The sequence below is a fragment of the Canis lupus genome, chromosome 20, assembly GCF_011100685.1.
Source record: "Canis lupus familiaris isolate Mischka breed German Shepherd chromosome 20, alternate assembly UU_Cfam_GSD_1.0, whole genome shotgun sequence".
NCBI classification, from domain to species: domain Eukaryota; kingdom Metazoa; phylum Chordata; class Mammalia; order Carnivora; family Canidae; genus Canis; species Canis lupus.
This window is the reverse complement of record NC_049241.1, coordinates 16,923,596-16,945,561: the sequence shown is the minus strand read 5'-3', so window position 1 is coordinate 16,945,561 and position 21,966 is coordinate 16,923,596. Positions and strand designations below refer to the sequence as shown.

At 35.9% G+C, this 21,966-nt stretch overlaps 1 protein-coding gene across 3 annotated transcripts in view; it reads left to right on the top strand.

The window, feature by feature from the left end:
• CHL1 (cell adhesion molecule L1 like) overlaps window positions 1–21,966 on the top strand; it is a 194,974-nt gene that overhangs the window by 162,334 nt on the left and 10,674 nt on the right. For all 3 annotated transcript variants that reach the window (XM_038565827.1, XM_038565829.1, XM_038565828.1), the window contains 10 exons: window positions 395–560; window positions 3,219–3,343; window positions 7,788–7,889; window positions 8,080–8,277; window positions 9,746–9,816; window positions 13,266–13,488; window positions 14,843–14,958; window positions 15,095–15,299; window positions 15,482–15,604; window positions 19,269–19,448. In XM_038565827.1, coding sequence (XP_038421755.1) covers window positions 395–560; window positions 3,219–3,343; window positions 7,788–7,889; window positions 8,080–8,277; window positions 9,746–9,816; window positions 13,266–13,488; window positions 14,843–14,958; window positions 15,095–15,299; window positions 15,482–15,604; window positions 19,269–19,448 — 1,509 coding nt within the window. The remainder of the gene's footprint in view (window positions 1–394; window positions 561–3,218; window positions 3,344–7,787; window positions 7,890–8,079; window positions 8,278–9,745; window positions 9,817–13,265; window positions 13,489–14,842; window positions 14,959–15,094; window positions 15,300–15,481; window positions 15,605–19,268; window positions 19,449–21,966) is intronic.

Sequence of the window (21,966 nt, the reverse complement as noted above, 5' to 3'; positions counted from 1 at the left end):
TTAATAAACACATTAATAGAAAGTCAATTAATTCCCCCCCCCTCCTTACAGTGGTTTGATCACAGGGCCAGAAGTACTAGAAAGAAATTATATTTTTCTCAATATCTAGAGACATTTGTTTGCTCCCACTCTTCTTATTCCTTTTGCCTAAGAAGTAGTAAGGGGGAATTTCTAAGATATTAATTAGTACTTCCAACCTAATTTCTCAGAGGTCCAGGCCTGATGGAAAGAACATAGTAATGAAATATGATATTAAGAAATTATAGTGCAACAAGCATTGCATGAAGATATGACTATTCCATCGACAATTTGGGTTGATTAAATTGCAGACCCTTGATTGCAGAATAAGCTGTGATTTATGCTTCTAACTAGTCTCTATGTTTGGTAAAAACAGATGCTACAAAACTTCAAGTTTCTCCCAAGAATCCTCGTGTCCCCAAATTGCATACACTTGAATTACATTGTGAAAGCACATGTGACCCACATTTGAGGCATAGTTTGAAGTTGTCCTGGAGTAAAAATGGAGAAGCCTTTGAAATTAATGCCACAGAGGATGGCAGGTAGGAAAAGTATTATGCTATGTCATCATGTTTGCTTGGGATGAACACCTAGCACTTGAAAAAAAATAGTTGTAAAAGTATTTGCACTGAATTAAAAATACAAAAAGTGATTAATACATTTCAGTCTTTAAGGCAGGATTTAAAAGGTGGTACAAAGCACTGTTTCAGTTTTCTCTTGCATGGTTATCTTCTTTTTGCTGCTGACTTTTTACAGAATGTGTATCATCCTGTTAGTACATGAAACAGACCCTACTCCAGGTATGTGAGGCATATCTGCTCACATGGCCCCAGAGGGGAGCCTGCCTATCACCCTTTTACATCCCAAACTCAGATGAGTCTGTATCATGAATAGACAGAACCTGAGTCATACCTACTGTCCTTCTAGTTAGAAAGCTTTGGCAACTACACTTTTAAGCCTCCTCATCTCTGTATGGAGAATACAGAAAAAAAATACAAAAAAAAAAAATACAGAAGAGAGAAGGTAGAAGGAAGTGTGAAAAGAAGCTGAATAGCATTAGACAGTATTAAGTACATCAAAGAAAAAGAATCAGTATTTACTGAATGCTTACGCTATTTTTTGAAAACGTACAGAGGTTAGCTCTCCTGTCTTTTGCATTGTGACTAGTAGGAGTTAGACCGTCCTTAGCCAAATCTCTCCTCTAGTTTTATGTTGTTATTCATCATTCTGAAAAAGTAAATCTGAAGGTAGGACATGCATTGCTTGGTGAGACTGTGACAGGGTGATAATTAAGAGCATGGACTTGAGTCCAATGGCCTGGATTTAACTCCCAACGTGATCACTTATCTTGTCTATGATGTTAGACAAGCTGCTTACCTTCTCTGTACCTTAATTTTACACTCCTAAGACACCTTCATAGGGTTATTATGAGTTAATATACCAAGCGCTCAAAAAATACTAAGTCCTCAGTCCAATTTCGGTCTCATGATTTGTACTAATTTCTCCAAATTTTTAATGGCTTATCTCATTTCTCTTATCTGTGTGGACCCTATGGTATGTTTGTGTGTGTGTGCACGCCATGTGTGTGCTTGCACCACCTCTATACAGAGGCATTGGTTTCGGCTTGGTACTGAATTTATTCCATCTTATCCCTTTTATATACATAAGAGTTTGTGGAAAGGGACATATGTATTACAACCAGTTGTCACTGAAACGTGAAGAGATTAATTATGGCCCTAAAAGACTACACATTGTAACAAAGATCTTCACCCTTTGGTTAGTTCTTAGTTGATTTATCAACTGCTCAGATCTCTCCATATCCTCCCTCTTTTGTCACTACTGCCTAGTTGCCTTAGGTCTTGCATATGGTCTCTGGGCTACAGCCAAAAAGCGAATCAGACTGGTGCCTAGTTGGTGATATGACCTGTATATTTAGGTCCTGATCCCAGAAACTCCAAACATCCTCTGTGTGGCCCAGTTGAATAGTTTCTGTAGGATACTGAGGCTGACACTCAAATGAGCCTCTGGCTATCTTAGTAAACTAAGCAAGTGATACTTGCAAGTGCAAGTTTTCCTTAGGGTAGGGGTGAGGAACAGCAATCTTACCCTCTCTTAGAAGAGATCTCAGGAGTTGGGAAGTCTGGGAATAATTCTTGCTGCTGGGGTTGACTGAGGTCCAGAGCTAAGATCACAGGAATCTGCTAAATTTCTAGGGAACCATTAGTAAGCTCCCATCTCTCACCTCCTGCTGGTACACCTTCTTATTGGTAGGTAGGGTGGGGGCCAGAGGCTTTTACATAGGAAGAGTTTTAGTGAGTTTTACATCAGAGATGTCAATTATATAAGAGTTTCTCTCCCTTTCTGCAAGGACACTATTTATTTTGACTAAATAGCCAACTGTTGTAAATATATTTCAAATTTAGTGGAACTGAATTTTCCTAAAAGTGCTTAAATAGTTAAGTTGACAATACATAGGGGTAGGGTAAAAAGGTATAATTTATAGTAAAGAAATTTTCATGTACTCAACCGGATTACAAATTGGCAAAATAGAACAAATGATAAAAAGCTAGTGGCAAAGAATTTGCAAAAATAGAGGTACTAGTCTGCCCTCTGCTGTTCAAATAAATCACAGTGTAGTTATTATCAGATCTATTGAATGTGCATCCTACTTGTGAAGTAAAGGTGTGGAGAAAAAGGACTCTTGTCAAGAAGACAGATTATCAGACTCCAGGTCAGACAGTCTGGCTCTGCTATCTGGAGTGTGATTCAGGAATGTCTCTTTGTAAGAAGCACCCCAGCTGATCCTATGTAGGGGATTCCCTTAAACCAGAAGAATTATCCAAATGTGCCTTAACTCTTATAATGTATAGTACAGTCTTTAGAAACACCAGGCAGCACAGTTCTATCACTGACCCATGCATCATGGATGGTTGCACTTGGTATTTAAAACAAAGCTAAACAAACTGTTAGCTTTCTTGGCTGTATAGACAGTTGTGTATGCTCAAGTAGCACTTCATCTCCAGTTTCAACCATGGTACCCCCTCATAAAATTTCCATTATGTAAAGCTGTGTTTTGTTTCCTTTTTTTAAAAACTCTTTCTTGAATATTTTTTCCTATGGGGAATATAATTTTTGAATATGTGTTTCTGTTGTTTTCATCCTCATCATACTCTCTTTTTTTTTTTTTTTTTTACTGGTAGGATCATTATCGATGGAGCTAATTTGACTATATCTAATGTCACCTCAGAGGACCAAGGTATTTACTCCTGTTTGGCTCAAACGGCTCTGGATAGTGTTACTGATGTAACTCAAGTAACTGTTCTCGGTAAGTGCGCTAATGAAAAATCTCTGTTCATCTCTTTCCCATTATGGATTAAATTCCATTGTTCTTGGACCATTAAATCAACAATTATTTGAGCCCCTGCACATAGACTGTTTGTTTGAATTTTTCATTTAAATAGTTACTCCACTTTTAAACGTTCTCTTCTCTTCTGGCTTTAAAGAAATTAATTAATGCTTAATTTCTTTTCCTGCATGGGTAATGTTGCCAGTAGCTGTGGGAGGTAGGCGATGTATTAGCAGAACGAAAACTAGAGCATGCTTCAGTTGTCAGGGCACCTGAGCTGCCCTTTCCTAGCACGTGGAGAAATAGAGCTAAGGAATGGAGGTGGGTTAGCATGGGGGGAGCAGGTGAGGCGTCCTGTGGGGGTGGTTCAGTGCTCATGTTCTAAACCAGAGGCACGGATGAAGTTCTCAGCATTCGAGGAAGGGCGCGAAGGAACCTCAAGAGTTCTGCAAAGGAATGCCTTTGATTTTTTTTTAATGATAATGCTAATGAGAAAATAATGTCATACTTCACTAGTGTAATCAATGTAATCAACATGGTTAGCCCTGCAATCACTCTTGTTTAATGTGCTTAGACCATCCTGGAGCATCTCTAAGGCCACTATTAGCTCTTGAACCATCTCCTAGACCATCTCTCCTCCGGTTTCCTTGCCAGATTCACTCTCCACAAGCTATCTGATATGGAAACCTGGCCAATGTGGGCAACATCAACAAACCGCTTACTCTCAAACTTCCATTTGATTGAGCCAGTGGGGAGCCTGGCAGTAGAGGAGGATGCGTGTGGTGTGTTTATTCTCCATATTCCCTCCTGACAGGCTGTGTACAAAGTCATTGATTTCTCCCAGGGAGGCTCTCTTCACAAAATCCTCTCTGATAAGATTCTGTTAACTGCTCCTTCCACCCTCAACCCCAGAAATTCTGCCAATGATCTTTTGAAAGAGGTTTTTGTTTGTTTTGTTTTTAAACTCTTGGTACGATCCAAATTGTGTAAACTATTTAATTTCTGCTGGGACCCTGACTGGTATATTTTTTAAATAGTTTTCTCTTATAATAACCGTGTCTCCATGGACACCATTTAGTCTTTCTTTTAGTTTTCTGATAGTTTGATTTTGCCTAAATTCCTTTATTAGATTGTAGATTAATCATTATTGTTAACAAGCATTTGTATCTTTAGCTCTCTGGTTGCTGGGATCCACAGGTAGGTTGCTAACAGAGGGTACAGACTGAAAGGAAATAATTCCATTTCTTTGGAGGTAGGATGTAAAAAATGAGTAAACAGGCTGGAGCTCTTCAAGTGAAGCAAATGGCCACTGTATTTCAAGGAAAATAAATGACCACCGTATTCAAATGAAGCAAATGGTCACCAGACTGGGTTCTTTACACACATTTACACACGTGTGCATGCGCGCACAAGGAGATTCCCAGGTAGTAGAGGGTATCAACTTGGTTCAGTAGAATTGTACCTTTGGGTGAGATGTATAGCCTTAGGAATTCAGCTGCTTCAATGGACTACAAGCAGGAAGGTTCAACCCTCTAATAATTATTTCACTAGTAACTCATCAAATAAAGTAATAGAGCTTCAGATAATGTAGAGTTTATCCCAGGCAGCACAAGTATAGGGGTAAGTCTAGGATCCATGGATTTTGTCCCTAAGTATTTTGAGCCATGGAGCCAAGCAAAGGGATTGGACACCTTACCACTTGGTACAAGCTGTCAAATTTCCTTGTAAAATTTAATATTTCAGTCTTGGTGATTAGGCTGCCATCTTCTAGAACCATTAAATTTTGACAATTTTAAAGAAATAGTTGCTATAATTATATGTAATATTCACATGTGAAGTTCTTTTTTACCAGTTTTTTTAAGAATAAAAATAAATTAATTTAAAAATATTCTGTGACACATAGTTCATCTTCTTAACCAATTCTTGCAGCTTATCTTCTAATTTTTTAGGCCAACCCCAGTCTTAAGAACCGCTATCTCACTAATGGACAATAATAAATATATCCCTGTGTAGTTTCTTTTAAAAATGGCTTTTCCCCGGAAAACAATTTTTGCAAACATGTGCTTGACTGACTTCAATTCCAAGTAACTATCCTTGACATAACTACCTTTTAAGAGTATCAGTCTTTTAAGTAGCAACTGCAGCCCATCAGTTCTAGTTCCATATGATTCTGAGAGCAGATTTTAATGTCAGATGCCACAGGCTGTATTGGTTCCTTCAGGTAACTTTAAAAATAAGTGATCTGTTTATAAGTGCTGAAGACAAATGTAAATTCTCTGAGCTCACAGATGTGAAAACAGTTGAGGAAATCATTTCTTATTTAAGGCCCTAAAGTTTTTTTTTTAATTTTTAATTTAAATTCAATTTGCCAGCATATAGTATAATACCCAGTGCTTGGGATCCCTGGGTGGCGCAGCGGTTTAGCGCCTGCCTTTGGCCCAGGGCGCGATCCTGGAGACCCGGGATCAAATTCCACGTCGGGCTCCCGGTGCATGGAGCCTGCTTCTCCCTCTGCCTGTGTTTCTGCCTCTCTCTCTCTCTCTGTGTGTGACTATCATAAAAAAAAACAAAAAACAAAAAACAAAAAATACCCAGTGCTCATCCTATCAAGTGCCCTTCTTAAAGCCCGTCACCCAGTTATCCCATCCGCCTACTCACCTCCCCTTCTGCAACCCTTTGTTTCCCAGAGTTAGGTGCTCTCATGGTTTGTCTTTCTCTCTAATTTTTCACCAGTTTTCCTCCTTTCCCTTATAATCCCTTTTGCTATTTCTTATATTTCACATAAGTTTTATGCACTGGCAGTGACCACATCTTAAAAATAAGTCTCTTTTGAATCAAAAATATATTTATTTTTTTTTTGCCAATGTAAATTTCCAGCATGGATGATAGATGTTGTTTCCCACTTGGAGAATAAAGAGCCCTGGGAAGGCCCAATGAGATATTATTTGTCTCCTCTGAGAAAAGATAAATGTCCTGAATACAAGAGAGAATTCAAACCAAATTTTGGAAGTAAAGACCATTAGGGATAAGTTTTATTTCTTTCTTTATTTTGTTTTACCGTTGCTTTGATTTTAATAAAAATTTCCATGGAATTTAACACTCTTAAAGTCATTACCTACTCTTAGCATCCAGAATATCTAAAGAACTTACAAAACTCAACAACCAAAAATGAATAATCCACTTAAAAATGAGCAGAAGACACAAATATACATTTTTCCAAAGAAGACATGCAGTTGGCCAACAGACAAATGAAAGGATGTTCAACATCACTTATCAGGGAAATGCAAATCAAAACCACAATGAGATATCACCTCATATCTGTCAGAGTGGCTAAAAATGTTAACTAACTGGAATTCAAATAAAAACTTAAAAAAAAATGTTATCACCTACTCAATTTTCTAGTTTCTGACATAAGATTTATCAGCACCATTTTTTTCCTCTTCCCAAATAAACTGCCTTCCTACTCTTTTTCAGAACTCTAAGCCAAGAGTGTAGAAGTTGCTATAATATACTGAGAAATCATTGTTAGAAATTATAATAAAAATCCAGAGCATGCAGAAAAGAAACTGAGTTCATGTTCTTTATCTTATTTTCCTACAGTCAGAGGACCTAATTTTATTACCTTAATATGTTAATTACATGCATGATTAAAGTGATAATATACTTTTCACTTATTCATTTAATCACAAAACATTTATATGCAAAGCACTGTGCGTGATGCAAATGTTAATAAAATGTAGTCCCTATTCTTAAAGATCTGTCATATACAGGAAATGAATCAGGCATATAAATAAGCATATGAGCTGAAAGATACTGATCCACTTGAGATAGATAATGTTTCTCAAAATTGTGCCTAATTATTACCCAGGGCAATTGTTTAGAAATGCAGATTCCTGGGCCCCACTCCATTAGTATGCCAGAGAGGATAGGGCCCAGAAATAAATCCTCAATTTTTAAAAAAAGATTTATTTATTTATTTATTTTTGAGAGAGAAAGAGAGAGAGAGAGAGAGAGAGAGAGAAAGTAGGGGGAAGGGCAAAGGAGAGGGAGACTCCAAGCTGAGCATGGAGCCCTAGCTCAATCTCACTATCCTGAGATCACAACCTGAGCCGAAACCAAGTCAGCTGCCCAAATGACTGCACCACCCATGTTCTACTCCTAAAAGAATTTTGATAAGCATGGTTAAAGATGCCCTTTGAGAACTGGAATCAGAGTAGAGGAAGAGAATACTTACAGGAGAGAGTAGATGTTCAGAAAGCTATACTTGAAATAGAATCAGAAAGGCTGCTGAAATGTGGACAATTGGGCATGGAGACCAGGGCCCAGAGAGAAAGGGGGATGGTACTGGGCCTCAGTGAGGAAATTAGGTAGACAAAGGCATGGTGTGCATTCTCCTTACCTTTATTTTTTTATTATTACTTAGATGTTCCGGATCCACCAGAAAACCTACACTTGTCTGAAAGACAAAACAGGAGTGTTCGGCTGACATGGGAAGCTGGAGATGACCACAATAGCCATATTAGCGGTAGGGAGGACTTGGGATAACTATGTTTCTTATACTCTTGAGTCAAAATTAATATTAAAGCCTTTTAAAAAAATACAATTCCTAGATTATCCTTTTTAAAACATTCTTTAAAACTTTTTGTACTGTGTGTGTTAGTATAACTTAAACATACTAAATCCTTTCTAATGTTTTTATATGCTTCTATTGCCAGAGTATATTGTTGAATTTGAAGGAAACAAAGAAGAACCTGGAAGATGGGAAGAATTGACTAGGGTCCAAGGAAAAGAAACAACAGTTATGTTATCCTTGGCTCCATATGTGAGATACCAGTTCAGGGTCATAGCTGTAAATGAAGTAGGGAGAAGCCAACCTAGCCAGCCATCAGACCATCATGAGACACCTCCAGCAGGTATGTGGCTTCTCACACCAGGTTTCTGAAAAAAATATTTTAGTTTTGCTTCATCTTTCAACATCTTTAAAAAAATTGATAGTATGGTGTAGGATTTTAGATTTCTCCTAATATAGCACCTGAAAAGTTCTGTGAATTGACAGCACACAAATAGTCAAAGTACATCAGATTCATAAGTCGTATACAAATGTTTGATAGAGAGCAGGAAATAACAGGGAGGTATATGAGCAAACATTACTTTGTGTGATTTGTGATAACTAAATATGTTTAACAGATATCGAGTAGGTTATAAACTGAGGTTCAATATATAGAAGGTCAGCTTTCTCCTTTTATTTTTCTATTTCAACTTCCCAAAATAAAACACTTTATTCATTGTAGGCACCTTGTTAACACTTTAAAATATTTAATGTCATTAATTTTTTACATTTAGTATATTTGTTGTCTCTCAATATCTAAATAGATATCTGATATCTAAATTTCCAGGATTTTTTTTCATCTCAAGAATTATAATACTAAAATTTGTGTTACTTTAATTGTCATTGGTCAACAATGTGGTCATAGCATGGTATTTTTTTTTCCTCTCGGGCAAAATAAATAGGCTAGGGTATAATTTCCTTTTTGGATTGAGGAAAAAACAAGAAGGGATCGTAAATGAATCAGATACTTGTGTGACTGAAGTGTAAGTTGCACTTGGCGCTAAAACCATGCTTAGTCCTTTCTTATTACATGGATTCATTTGAATATATTTCATGAGCACATTACCTGCTATTACCTATTTGTTGTCCCTAACAGTTGGCTGTTGAAATTAATACGTGATGTTTAATTTTATTAGCTTAGAGGCAGATATTCACAACACACATTTCTAACAACAATTCTAATAGAAAAAGGAAAGCAGATTTAAAATTAAGATACATATTTAAAAGTAGGTTTAGGTTTTTTAAAAATACAGCTTGAAAAATTTAAAGAGCAGGTTTAAAATGAAGATATCTAAAATAAATCATCTACTTTCCACTGAATAATAATTGTATCACTTCAAGCAAATGATTTTACTCCTTTAAATAAATTATATATTTAAAACCTGCCTTATGTGAGGTCATGGATGTGTTAACTAGCCTTATGATGGTAATCATTTTATAATATATATAAACATAAATATAAATATAACAGATAAATATAAAATATGTATCTATATAATGGAGATATATATATATATATACAGATATGCATACATATGAAATTATTACATTGCATACCTTAAACTTACACAGTGTATATGTCAATTATATCTCAATAAACCTGGGGAAAAAATAACTGCGTTAATAAGTCCTCTTACAAACCAGGCCAGAGAGAAATAAATACAATCAAAGTTCTTTAAAAATCTGATTTAAAAGGGAGGTGGGATGATATGCTGATTTGCCTATGGACCATAAAATTTGAAAAAGTAATTTTAATACTTATGATTTTTCAGCTCCCGACAAGAATCCACAAAACATAAGGGTTCAAGCCTCTCAACCCAAGGAAATGATTATAAAATGGGAGGTGTGTATTCTTTAATGTGTTATACACTACTCTGTGTTCTTTTTTTCTTTTAGGTCTATATGCTAAGTGTAATGATAGAGAAATATTTTTTAAGAACAAAGATATAAGACATATGTTTTATAAATATATTTCAGTTGTATATCTCATAGGTCATTGGGATTAGAATGTTGTGAGATAGAGTTAAACACTGGTAAATAATGTAAGGAGGGTTATGCAGGCTAATTTAGTTGCAATCCATTATCAAAAGTTTCAGATTCCTATTATTTTTATAGCTAATATTCTAAATCCTCTCTTGTTCAAAAATACCAAAAAACTTTCCTAAATGTTAGTACATGGTCTAATAAATTTTGCATATCAAAAGGATGTCTGCCAAACAATAGCCACTAGTTAAGCACTATTAAGCATTTTGTATACTCTTTCTGAGAATACCCTTGTCATTAACACTTTTTTTCTAGATATAGAAACTGAGGTCAGGATGATGGGCAGTTTTGCCGGTCACCATACCATTGGAATACCACTAGAAATCAACAAACCTGCATAGATATCTTTGGACTTCAAATTGCACTTTTCACCCCTTTACATATTTCTATTAAAGATTATAAAATAGACTTTTGTCTTTGAATTTTGTGTAAAATTTTACATCTGCTCAGAGGACTTTCATTGTTTTGATTATCATTTCTAAGTTACTTCTGTAACAGTAGATAACATTTCCCCATCTCTGTTTGGACATATTCATGAACAAATTATTTAACCTACTTGAAAGCAGATTAGCATTCAGAAATTCTGATTAATAATATACTTCTCACATTAAATTCATTGAATTTTATGTAAATGTAGAACATTTTTTAATGTACACTGGAATGTACTAATTTACTTCTAAACCTCTTTCCCAATATGATTTTGGGAAAAATTTTAAGATGTATTTAGTTTGAATTTTAAATCAATATTTCTATATCAAAACTAACCCATTGGGATGCCTGGGTGGCTCAGTGGTTCAGGTCATGATCTTGGGGTCCAGGATCAAGTCCCGCATTGGGCTCCCTGCATGGAGCCTGCTTCTCCTTCTGCCTATGTCTCTGCCTCTCTCTCTGTGTCTCTCATGAATAAATAAGTAAAATCTTTAAAACAAACCAAAGCAAAACAAAAAACTAACCCATTATTCCTATTTCAGTGAAATTAAGTTTTGCAAATTTAAAATTTGAAAAAAAATTGGTAATGACAGAATCGAAGTATGTTTAAGAATATTATTTCTTTCCTTGAATCGGTGGCCGTACATATTTGCTACCACACTGTCTTCATAATTACTTAATTTGTATTCTTAAATTATGGTAATATTTTAAACTTGTAGAATATGTCTTTTTCTCTCTTAAGTTCCATAGCAATTTCCATAAGATAGATGACATAACTGGTTAGATGAAAATAATAGTGTGTAATTATCAGGTCAGTTCCTCAGAAGCACACCATGTTCAACATCAGCTCAATAATCCTCACCAGCCTTCTGAAGGGCAACAGTAGCTAGAGTATCAACCGTACAGTTCATATAGAGACGCTGGGAGTCTCATTTTAATGACCTTACCCAGATGTCATGCACTATGTCAGTGATGAAAAGAGGACTCCCACCCACACCTCTGCTTTTGCTCCTCTGGTCTGCTATCTTTGTTGGGGGCCTATTTAAAAAGTTGCTATTGGTTTTGTTGCCAGTTGTCTGAAAACCAAATACAAAATACTCCTTCTGTTTCTTCAGGGGTCTAGACACCAAAGAGCATGGTAGTTTAGATAAGATTTTTCTTAAAAAGTGTTAAATATGGTGGCAGTTTATTTTAAAATTTGCCAAAGAACTTTATCAAATGTAGTTATTTTCCTTGGAACAAAGGAACAAATGGATAATTTTATTTGTACTCATTTATTGTTAGTGGAGGCTGAAGGAAATTGTAATTCCAGATTGCAGTATGAAACTAAAAGCTTGTGGCCTGAGTCATCTGGGCACTGCTAAAGCCCCTGGTGAATTTATATCCTTATGGTAGTAAAAATTATCTTGGTTGCAAAACTTAGAATGCAGAGTATAAACAATGATTGTGAAATCTCAGGAAGGTTTTGTTTTATTTTCATTTATTTTACCGAAGCTGATTTAAATATTTACCTTGGCATTGGCTTGAACTTGAAATCATTTTGCTGATACAGCACTAGTTTCAACTTAATTCCAACTAATCCATCTAAAGAGTATTTTAGTAACTTAGACTGACTCAAGATGCATTGCAAATTCTGTAAGAAAACACTGTATATGACACTAATTCATTAATATATTCATTAATGTATTATTTTATTCATTTTTTGAGAGAGCAAGCATACAAGCAGTGGGAGAAGGGGCAGAGGGAGATAGAGAATCTTAGACTGGTTTCATGTCCCCAGCACAGAGCCCAATGCGGGGCTTGATCTCACAATCCTGAGATCATGACCTGAGCCAAAATCAAGAGTTTGACACTTAACCACGCTTCACCACACTTACCGACTAAGCCACCCAGGCACCCTCATATATATGGCATAATTAAATCTCTCATATATACAGACAAAATTACTGTTTATATAAGCAAACATTATAATCTAGGGCTAACGTCACAGTTTTTATGTATTCTATATAATTGATTCATTTAAATGCATATTCCTATTTTTGAAACGAAACAAGTGGTTTAAATCACCTTAATGCTTTCTTTTTTAAATTAAAGTACTGCTTGATTAAAAAAAAACTAGAGTGGAAGTAACCAATTCCCTCTAGTAGAAATTCCTCCACTAAATTTTCCTATACAGAAAAATACAGTGGAAGCTGGGGATGGGATTGGGTGGGGGCACTCTCTTTTAAAGAAGTAGTCAAGAAGCTGGGAAATTATTTTATTAGAGAGAAGAGCTACATCTTTTAGGCACAAATGTATAAACATGCATATTATTGAGAAATATAGATTTACTCGATCTCTCTCTTCTCTTAGAAGGCAGGTGGAAAAGATGGATAGAGTCACGTGGAAAGAGTTCTGACTGAAAAGTCATGGATATGAAATCCCTTTCACAACTTACAACATGTCTTTTTTATATCTTCCAGTTTTTTGAGAGTGAAAAAGTAGAGTATAGAGGAAAATGTAGACAAAAACAAAAATCCTCTGTGGAATTTCTTAGTAAAATTCTTTCATGTGTGAACAGTGAGACTCAAGGGAATAATCAAGGCATCTAAATTGTGGGCTTCTTATGACTTAGGGATGTGAGGAACTAACTTTCAAACTTGTACTTAGAGAATGACAAAAATTTTCACAAGTATTTCAAAACCGAAGAGGGGGATTTAAAATCTTCCAAACACCATCCCTCTATTGCAGTGTTTCTTATTGCCATTTAGAGTGGTTTGCCACTATCTCTGAGTCAATGTATTCATGATCACACTAGATGAGACTTGCCTTCTGTCTTAGCCTTTGAAATCCATGGAGCAGAATGGACCTGGACTGGAGTACAGGGTGACCTGGAAGCCACAGGGAGCCCCTGTGGAATGGGAAGAAGAAACAGTCACAAACCACACCTTGAGAGTGATGACACCTACTGTCTATGCTCCTTATGATGTCCAAGTCCAAGCCATCAATCATCTTGGCTCTGGCCCTGAGCCTCAGTCAGTGATTCTCTATTCTGGAGAAGACTGTAAGTGATGCACTTGAAACTGCTAAGCACTCCAAGAGCAATTTCTTTCAAGTATACATTGCATTTCTGTTGATGATCATTTTTGAGCAACTACTGCATGCAAAGAGGATGTACTAGCTGTGGGAAATAAAAAGAAATTTAACACGTGGTTCCTACTCTTAAGGTTGACAGCAGGATGGCCAATCACTATAAAGTGGTAAGGAATTATGTTAGTTTTAATTTTATTCAGTTTCCCAGTAAAGCTATTTCTTAAAAAAAAAAAAAAAAGAAAACTATTTCTATATTAAAAAATCAAAGGCCGGTACTCATCACTGCAATTAGTTAAGCAGCATAACTGTCATAAGGTTTCTGGTTACATTTGTCCTTACTTGTCAAAGACTTCCCAACAGCCTCCTGCTGTCATGCCCTGGCCTCAGTTGTAGGTCTGGAACCTTCCTTTTTTTTTTGGTCTAGAACCTTCCTAATGCAGACAAGATACAGACCAAGATTTGTCTATAGAATTACACAGACTCATACACACACAAACACACACACACACACACACACACACACACACACACTGTTTTGAGGTATTAGTGATATGCCCATTATTAGACTCTTATCCCATAAGAACTATTACAAATAGATTATTAAAGGAAGGAAATATGCTGTATTCCATGTCACTACACAGGAGTTATTCTCATTGTTTTTCCCATATCCAAAGGAATATTTTGATCCAAGAATGGAAAAAGGTTAAGAATCTGAAATTCTCAACCTCCTTATTCATCAACTATCTAAATTTTTCTACCCAAATAAAATTACACAGGGCATATTACTGTGAGTTGAGATATTATTAATCTTGGCTGCTCTGCATTTGGTACATTCTTTTGCAGTTAGATCCCCTGTAGAATGGGGATAATAATACCACTTTTTAGGGTTGTTCTAAGGATTATGTGAGCCAGTCCCTCAGAACAGTGCCTACACACAGCATATGCTCAGTTAATGTTAGCTGCTGTTATTAATAGATTGATCAAACTCTCAAGTAATTATAGTTACATTATTTAGTTCATTTGCTTCTAAAGGCAAGTTACCCACAGTATGTTTCACTGGCCCTTGGCTACAGTTCCATTGCCCGGACTATATCCACCTGGAGAGCTGCATTTCTCAGTGTGGTGCAAGCTATCCTCTTCTAGAAACCTCTTTGGGCTCTGAGAACTCCTCTGTAATGAGAAACTCTCTTGGTTACATTTGGAATTGATTTCAAAAGAGTGCTTTGCTCAGATTAAGCAATAGGAAAAAAAATCACCTTTGAAAATGATCCTAATAATCACATTTGGGGGTTATTGAAAGCTCATCGTTTTTATGTACTTAACAGATCCTGATACAGCTCCAGTGATCCATGGGGTGGACGTTATAAACAGCACATTAGTTAAAGTTACCTGGTCAACGATTCCAAAGGACAGAGTACACGGACATCTGAAAGGCTACCAGGTTTTTATCATAGATTTTCTTGTTGTTGCTGCATTAATATCTTAAATACAAATAAGAACTGATCTCAGAAGAAGCTAGAAGAGAATCTGCCACTGTGATTGATCTGTTACAGGGTTTCTTTCTATTTCCTTTACAGATAAATTGGTGGAAAACAAAAAGTCTGTTAGATGGAAGAACACATCCCAAAGAAGTAAACATTCTGAGATTTTCAGGACAAAGAAACTATGGAATGGTTCCTTCTCTGGATGCCTTTAGTGAATTTCACTTAACAGTCTTAGCCTATAATTCCAAAGGAGCTGGTCCAGAGAGTGAGCCTTATATATTTCAAACACCAGAAGGAGGTAAGAATAATAGTGAAGAATAATGCCAAATTAAACATTTCCCTTCTTATTAGCAGTTAATTAATATTTACTTCATATGAGTTAGCTTCTCAATTTCTATGAAAAACTGGAATCTAATGGAGCTTTTTTTTAAAGAAATTTACCAATTTATGGGTATGTCTTCTTGGTCTTTTGCTTTCTAGTACCTGAACAACCAGCTTTTCTCAAAGTCATCAAAGTTGATAAAGACACTGCCACTTTAACCTGGGGACTGCCTAAGAAATTGAATGGAAACCTAACTGGCTATCTATTACAGTATCAGATAAGTAAGTAGAAATTTGAATTGGATCCACCTATTTATTTTTAAAGGTTTATTTGTTTATTTGTTTATTTGAGAGAGAGAGAGAGAGAGAGAACAAGAGAGAGAGAGAAAGAGAGAATGAGCAGGAGAGGCAGAGGGAAAGGGAGAGAGAATCCCAAGCAGACTCCACACCAAGCATGGAGCTCAATGTGGAGTTTGATCCTATGACCCATGAGATCACAACCTGAGCCGAAACCAAGAGTCAAATGCTTAACCAGCTGAGTCACCTAGGCATCCCTGGATCTACTATTAATATTTCATTTTCTATTGAGTATTTGATTTGCTATGCTGAGAATCTAATGATCACAGTTTATAAGCTGGCATATTTCCTTACAACAAAGGGGTCTGTAAACCGGCTTGCAGACCAAATCCAGCCTGCTGCTTGTTTTCATTAAAAGGCCACACATGTTATTTACATTTGTCTATAGCTGTCTTCTCACTACAGTGGCCTAGTTGAGTAGCTGTGACAGAGACTCTGTGGCTTACAAAGGCTGAAATATTTATAATCTAGTTCTTTTTAAAAGGATGGTTTGCCAATCCCTGTTTTAGAAGAAAAGTCAGTAGGTACCAGAAGACATGTGTTTGATTCTTATATATAAGAGGCCTTGAAAATTAAGAAACACGCCAAAGAAAAGAGTAGATAAATGATGTAACAGTGATTCAAAGCGTGCATAACTTCCACACTACATTGCCTCTTTTGTCTCCAGCAAGTGCTTCTAGTCTCAACCCTAAATGTACTTCTGCTTATAGAATCCTCTATGGTTAGCCCACTGGTGTAGGCAGGTTGCTTCGAGAGCATTAAAGAGTTGTCTTTGGACCATTACTTGGAATGGACTTTGCTTTGTGCTGCTGTGCCATTTGGTTGAAAATAACATGTTTAGGGAAAATCAGGTCATTTTTCATCATAGTGCCTTCCATGTCTAACAGTCTTCACATCTAGGCATCATCTCAAAATGGAAATTAGGGAACTAAAACCATAGAAAGTTTTAGACTTTGAGGACATGAGTTCCAAACAACAGAAACATTAGGGCTATGCTGCTTGCAAAAGCCACCTTGATGGGCTACTCTGCCTCCAGGTAGTTCAGAGCTTGTCACAATTCAGGTTATGTATGAGTTTTAGCTTCTGATGGCTTGTTCTGAGTTGGGCCATATGATTAAATAGATACAGGCATAATCCCAATAGAGGTGGCACTTTAGCATTTTTTGAGTGTTTGCTATGTAGCAGGATCAGTACTAAGTGCTAGCCCTATATTTTTTCATTAAAATAGAAAAGCTAGGAGGGATGTATTTTCACTATTTCATGGATGTGAGAATTGAGGCATACAGAATTTACTTACCTAGAGCCATGCAGTAAAGTAAGTATTAAGCAAGATTCAAACCTAAATCAGTTTTATTCTCCATGCTGAGCTCTTAAGCCTACAGTATTCCATGAAGTGGTTTTCAAATATGTAGAAAGCACTGAAGAAATATTTGAAGACTCTTTAAATGTTAATTTGTTTGGTAAGCTGATTTATCTTTATCCTAATAGTAAAGAAACTTAGCATTAATTAAATTCCAACCTTTGTGTTGATCTGTATGTAAGATTTAAATTTATTTTAAAAACAAGTTCTTAGAATATAGAGAGAAAAGTCTGGGAAATAACAACTGCAGTGATTATTGTACTGCTTAATATATGCATAATATATGGATTTTTAAATGAAATCATATAATCATATACTTACTTTGCTTTCTATTAAGTGATTGAAATATTTTTAGGTAGTTTATCTCTTTTTTTAAGATTTAAAATTTTTTTTTTTGAGAGTGAGCACATAAGAGTACGAGAGAGAGAGAGAGAACATGAGCAGGGCGGGAGGGTCAGAGGGAGAGGGAGAAGCAGACTCCCTGCTGGGCAGAGAGCCCAGCATGGGGCTAGAACCCAGGGCCCTGGGATCAAGACCTGAGCTGATGGCAGATGCTTAACCGACTGAGCCACCCAGGCACCCCAATAATCTATCTCTCTTTTGTTGCTTGGTATATTCTAAATAGTTGTTGAGTATGTGTATGTGTATTTCTCTCAATTTATAAATTATTATAGTTTTTCAGTTGACTTTGTGGTATTTTATAGGAATGCTCTCAAATCTATAAAGAGTGGTCTTCCTTCCTTTCTTTCTTTCTTTCTTTCTTTCTTTCTTTCTTTCTTTCTTTCTTTCTTCTTTCTTTCTTTCTTTCTTTCTTTCTTCCTTCTTTCCTTCCTTCCTTCCTTCCTTCCTTCCTTCCTTCCTTCCTTCCTTCCTTCCTTCCTTCCTTCCTTCCTTCTTTTTAAAAGTTTTTATTTATTTGAGAGAGAGAGAGAGAAAGAGTGAGAGAGAGCATGAGTAGAGTGAGGGGCAGAGGGAGAAGCAGACTCCCTATTGAGCAAGGAGCCTGATGCGGGGCTTGATCCTGGGACTGTAGGATCATAACCTGAGCTGAACGCAGATGCTTAACTGACTGCACCACCCAGGTGCCCAAGAGTGATATATCTTTCTAATTTTCTAATTTCCAACATTTGGATCATTTGTTCATTTTTCATTTGTGATGTAATTGCATTATATAGACCAAGGAAGGCATTTTTATGTGAGTGTGTGTGTGTGTATAATAAAACTATATATATATAGTTATATATATATATATATATATATATATATATATATATATAGTTTTTCAGCTGTATGATATCTTAGATTGAGAGTCAAGAGGATTTATTCTAGCCCTTCCCTTGTCACTAAAAGTTGTACAATTTTGAGACATGTTTCATTTCTTGGACTATTCTTATGGTAATCTTACAATATGTTGTGCTCTTGCACAAATCCCGTGATTTTGCTGGCTGCAAGTTCATTGAAAGCCACTGTCTAATTTATCTTTTTTTCTGATTAGTGCCTGCCATAGTGCTTAATATATAGTAGATATATTAAAATATGTAATGCATTAATTAGTTTATTGATCCTACATATAATAAGTAGTTATTTGGTGCCTCATATTAAATCAGAAACCATAGAAGACACAAATTGTTGTCCAAACTTATTACACTAAAAGATTTAAAGTGCTGGGGCACCTGGGTGGCTCAGTGGTTGAACATCTGCCTTTGGCTCAGGGTGTGGTCCTGGGGTCCTGGGAGCAAGTCCTACATTGGTCTCCCAGTGGGGAGCCTGCTTCTCCCTCTGCTTGTGTCTCTGTCTTTCTCTCTGTATCTCTCATAAATGAATAAATGAAATTTTAAAAAAAGATAAAAAGTGCTTAAATGAAGGATACAATGAAAACATAATATGGGGAAAAGTCCATCAGTTTTAATAGGTGATGGCATAGTGATTAAGAGCATGGGCTCTGGAGTGGAAAAACTGTAGTTAGGATTCAAATTTTGGTTGGCCATTTATACTGGCTCTAAATCTAGGCAGAGTGTTTATTCTTGCTAGACTTCAATTTTCCCATGTATGCTATTGTACTAAAATTCCATTTATGTCATAGAACTGAAGAAATTGATGGCAATGAATAATTAAGACAGTACCTTGCATACCACAAGCATACACAGAATCAAAAGTAAGGGGCCAATGTAACTTGAATTGCTAAGGGTATGAAATCTGAAGCACTGTTGTTCATGTTTATTTCTTTAGTAAATGACACCTATGAACTTGGAGAACTAAATGATATCAACATAACCACTCCATCAAAGCCCAGCTGGCGTCTCTCAAACCTCAATGCAACTACCAAGTACAAATTCTACTTGAGGGCTTGCACTTCGAAGGGCTGTGGAAAACCAATCACAGAAGAAAGCTCCACGTTAGGAGAAGGGAGTAAGTGCAGGGTGCTCTCGCATGCTGTTTTTTTAAACCGCTCTGAAGGGATTTTACCATACTAGTCGCTGTAAATTAGAAATGACTGTGATCTCAATCTGTCTGACCTTTTGTTCTTCATTGATATAGATACAGAATTTATTTCTCTTGTTTGTAAAGTTCACGTTGACTCAATTTATGGATTACTACACAACAGCAATGAAACTATAGCCTCAGTGTATAGAAGGTCAGGAACTATAATTTTACTTAATTAAAATTGGAGTACATAAGGTCATGAAGTTATTCATAAGGTTCCTAGAGGGATATTTTTCTTTTGGAAATGTTTTCACATGGAAAAAAATATTTGCTTCTTGCCCTGGTAGACATTTTATAACAATAATCTAATACATTTCACTTCCATGTCTTGACTCCATACTGGCTTGGAGATGGCCCATCAATCTCTGGTTTAGTTCGTATAATTCTCCAAATTCATCTGCATTTCTCTGTGTTTTTTTTTTTTTCAAACCTAGACCGATTTTCCTTCCCCAAATTTTTTGACAATTATGATTTTAGCAGTGTTCTTGCTCAACTTAAAAGGAGAGAAATTAAGAAGGTAGAGCCTAAAAAGGTAAATGAATCAGAGGAACCGCTGCACACACTCATAAGTTAAAAAAAAAAGGAGGGCTTTGTGCTGGATGCAGGTTGATCAGAAGGATATTTGAGGAAGGGGACAAGGAAAAGTGAGATGGCAGGAAGGCAAATCAAATCATTTGCTTATCTTGTACTATATGTCAAACACTGCTCTGGATGTGTTTCCATATTTTAGATTAGAAAAAAGATAGAATCAATGGCAAAAGAAAGTAGTAATGAGAAAAACTAAGTCATCACTCATAAAATATTATTATAAAATATATTCAAGTGTATGTGAATCACTGTAAAATCAGTGTTTGTGTGCGAATGGATATGCTCTGATCTTTATGGTTTGTTTTTACTTATTGTCCTTCCTGTATCTACATAATGAAGAATTTCTGTAGTCCTCAAATACCCTAAATACTCAAAACTCCCTCTTATGGGAAAACTATGTATATTCAAAGAGTTTCTCCCAAGAAACCCACAAATTACTCCCAAGAACAAATGAGGCACCAAGTGAGATGAAGACTCATTTACCTACTCAAAAGAGAGATTTAAAGATGATGATTGAAAACTTTTTAGTAACTACAAGAATCTTATTTCTCAAGAGTTCAAAGTGGCATCAGGTGTTCGATACAAAGAAAAGAAGTTAGAATAGTAGCAATGTAAATATAGAACTTACCTTTTTTTCAAAACAGAGTTTGAGGCATGGAGAGGGTTTCTATTTTGTTAGAACCAAGACCATAATATGCATGAGAAATGCTAATCCCATTATTGCTAATTTGGAGCTGATAAGAAAAAAATATTCACAAAATTCTCTTACAATAGTAGTAGCTACCATATATGTATATGGAAGTATTTAGAAAATCTGGGTTTAGTCACTTTCGTGTTTGAAAAAATGTTTTTAGCAGATGAGAAATGCTGTTTGTGTGATTTGATAAATGATGCTGCATCTTCTTTGCAAATTAAAGATGCAGCTAATGTGCTTGAGTGTCTTACAGTATATTTCTTCACTGCCCTGTGTCTCAGTAATTTGAAACTGTTCCTTACTAGTATGTTTGTGTTCTTTTTCAGGATTCTGCATTTTCAGCTTCTGCCCCTTTCCCACTTGACACTGATTTCTCTTCTGTAGGCATATCTCGCTGTATTTACAGGAAAGAAACTATAATCTCTTTTGCCACTGGATTTCAGCAATGATCTTTGAGAAAGGAAAAATGTATATTCCACTAAGGAGATAGATCTTGATATCACAAGACACTCTAACTTTTGTGCAAATTGGAATCTATTTCTGTGTGTCTTTCTTCTCTTTGCTCTGCCTGAATGGCACTCTTTAAGGTCATCTGGCATTTATTCAGAGAACAGGATTTGATACACAAGCTTTTTTTTTTTTTTTTTTTTCTCTCTGATTGTTTTTAGTTGTCACTCTGATTTTTAGGTGGCTCACATTCCATAGTAAAGGGTGGGGGAGATGATGGAGCTAATAAAAAATATTTGTGTCATTGCCAGTGTGGACAAAACACTTGATTTGCTCTATTTTTCAAAAGCTTGCACTACTTAATGTTATACTAATATTTCTGTTTTTCAAAGTCAAAACTAATTGTATTCTATTTCAGTGGTGCTCAATCTTAAAGGCTTTGCTCAACTAATATAACTGGCTATATTTCTCCCATGGTAACATTTTTTAATGAAGCCCTTTTGTTACCAGTAATTATATCATCAATTTCTAGTCTAGGGTTGAAAGTTATAATCAAATGATAATGTGTGACATATACCCATTTGAAACAGGGTTTTGTAACTTTTAATATTCTCAACATGGCATGTATTATTTTATTTTCAGTGTAAATTATTAACATTTTATGGCTTACATTTATTATGTTGAATTGATTCTTAGCAAAACTATGGATCAAAT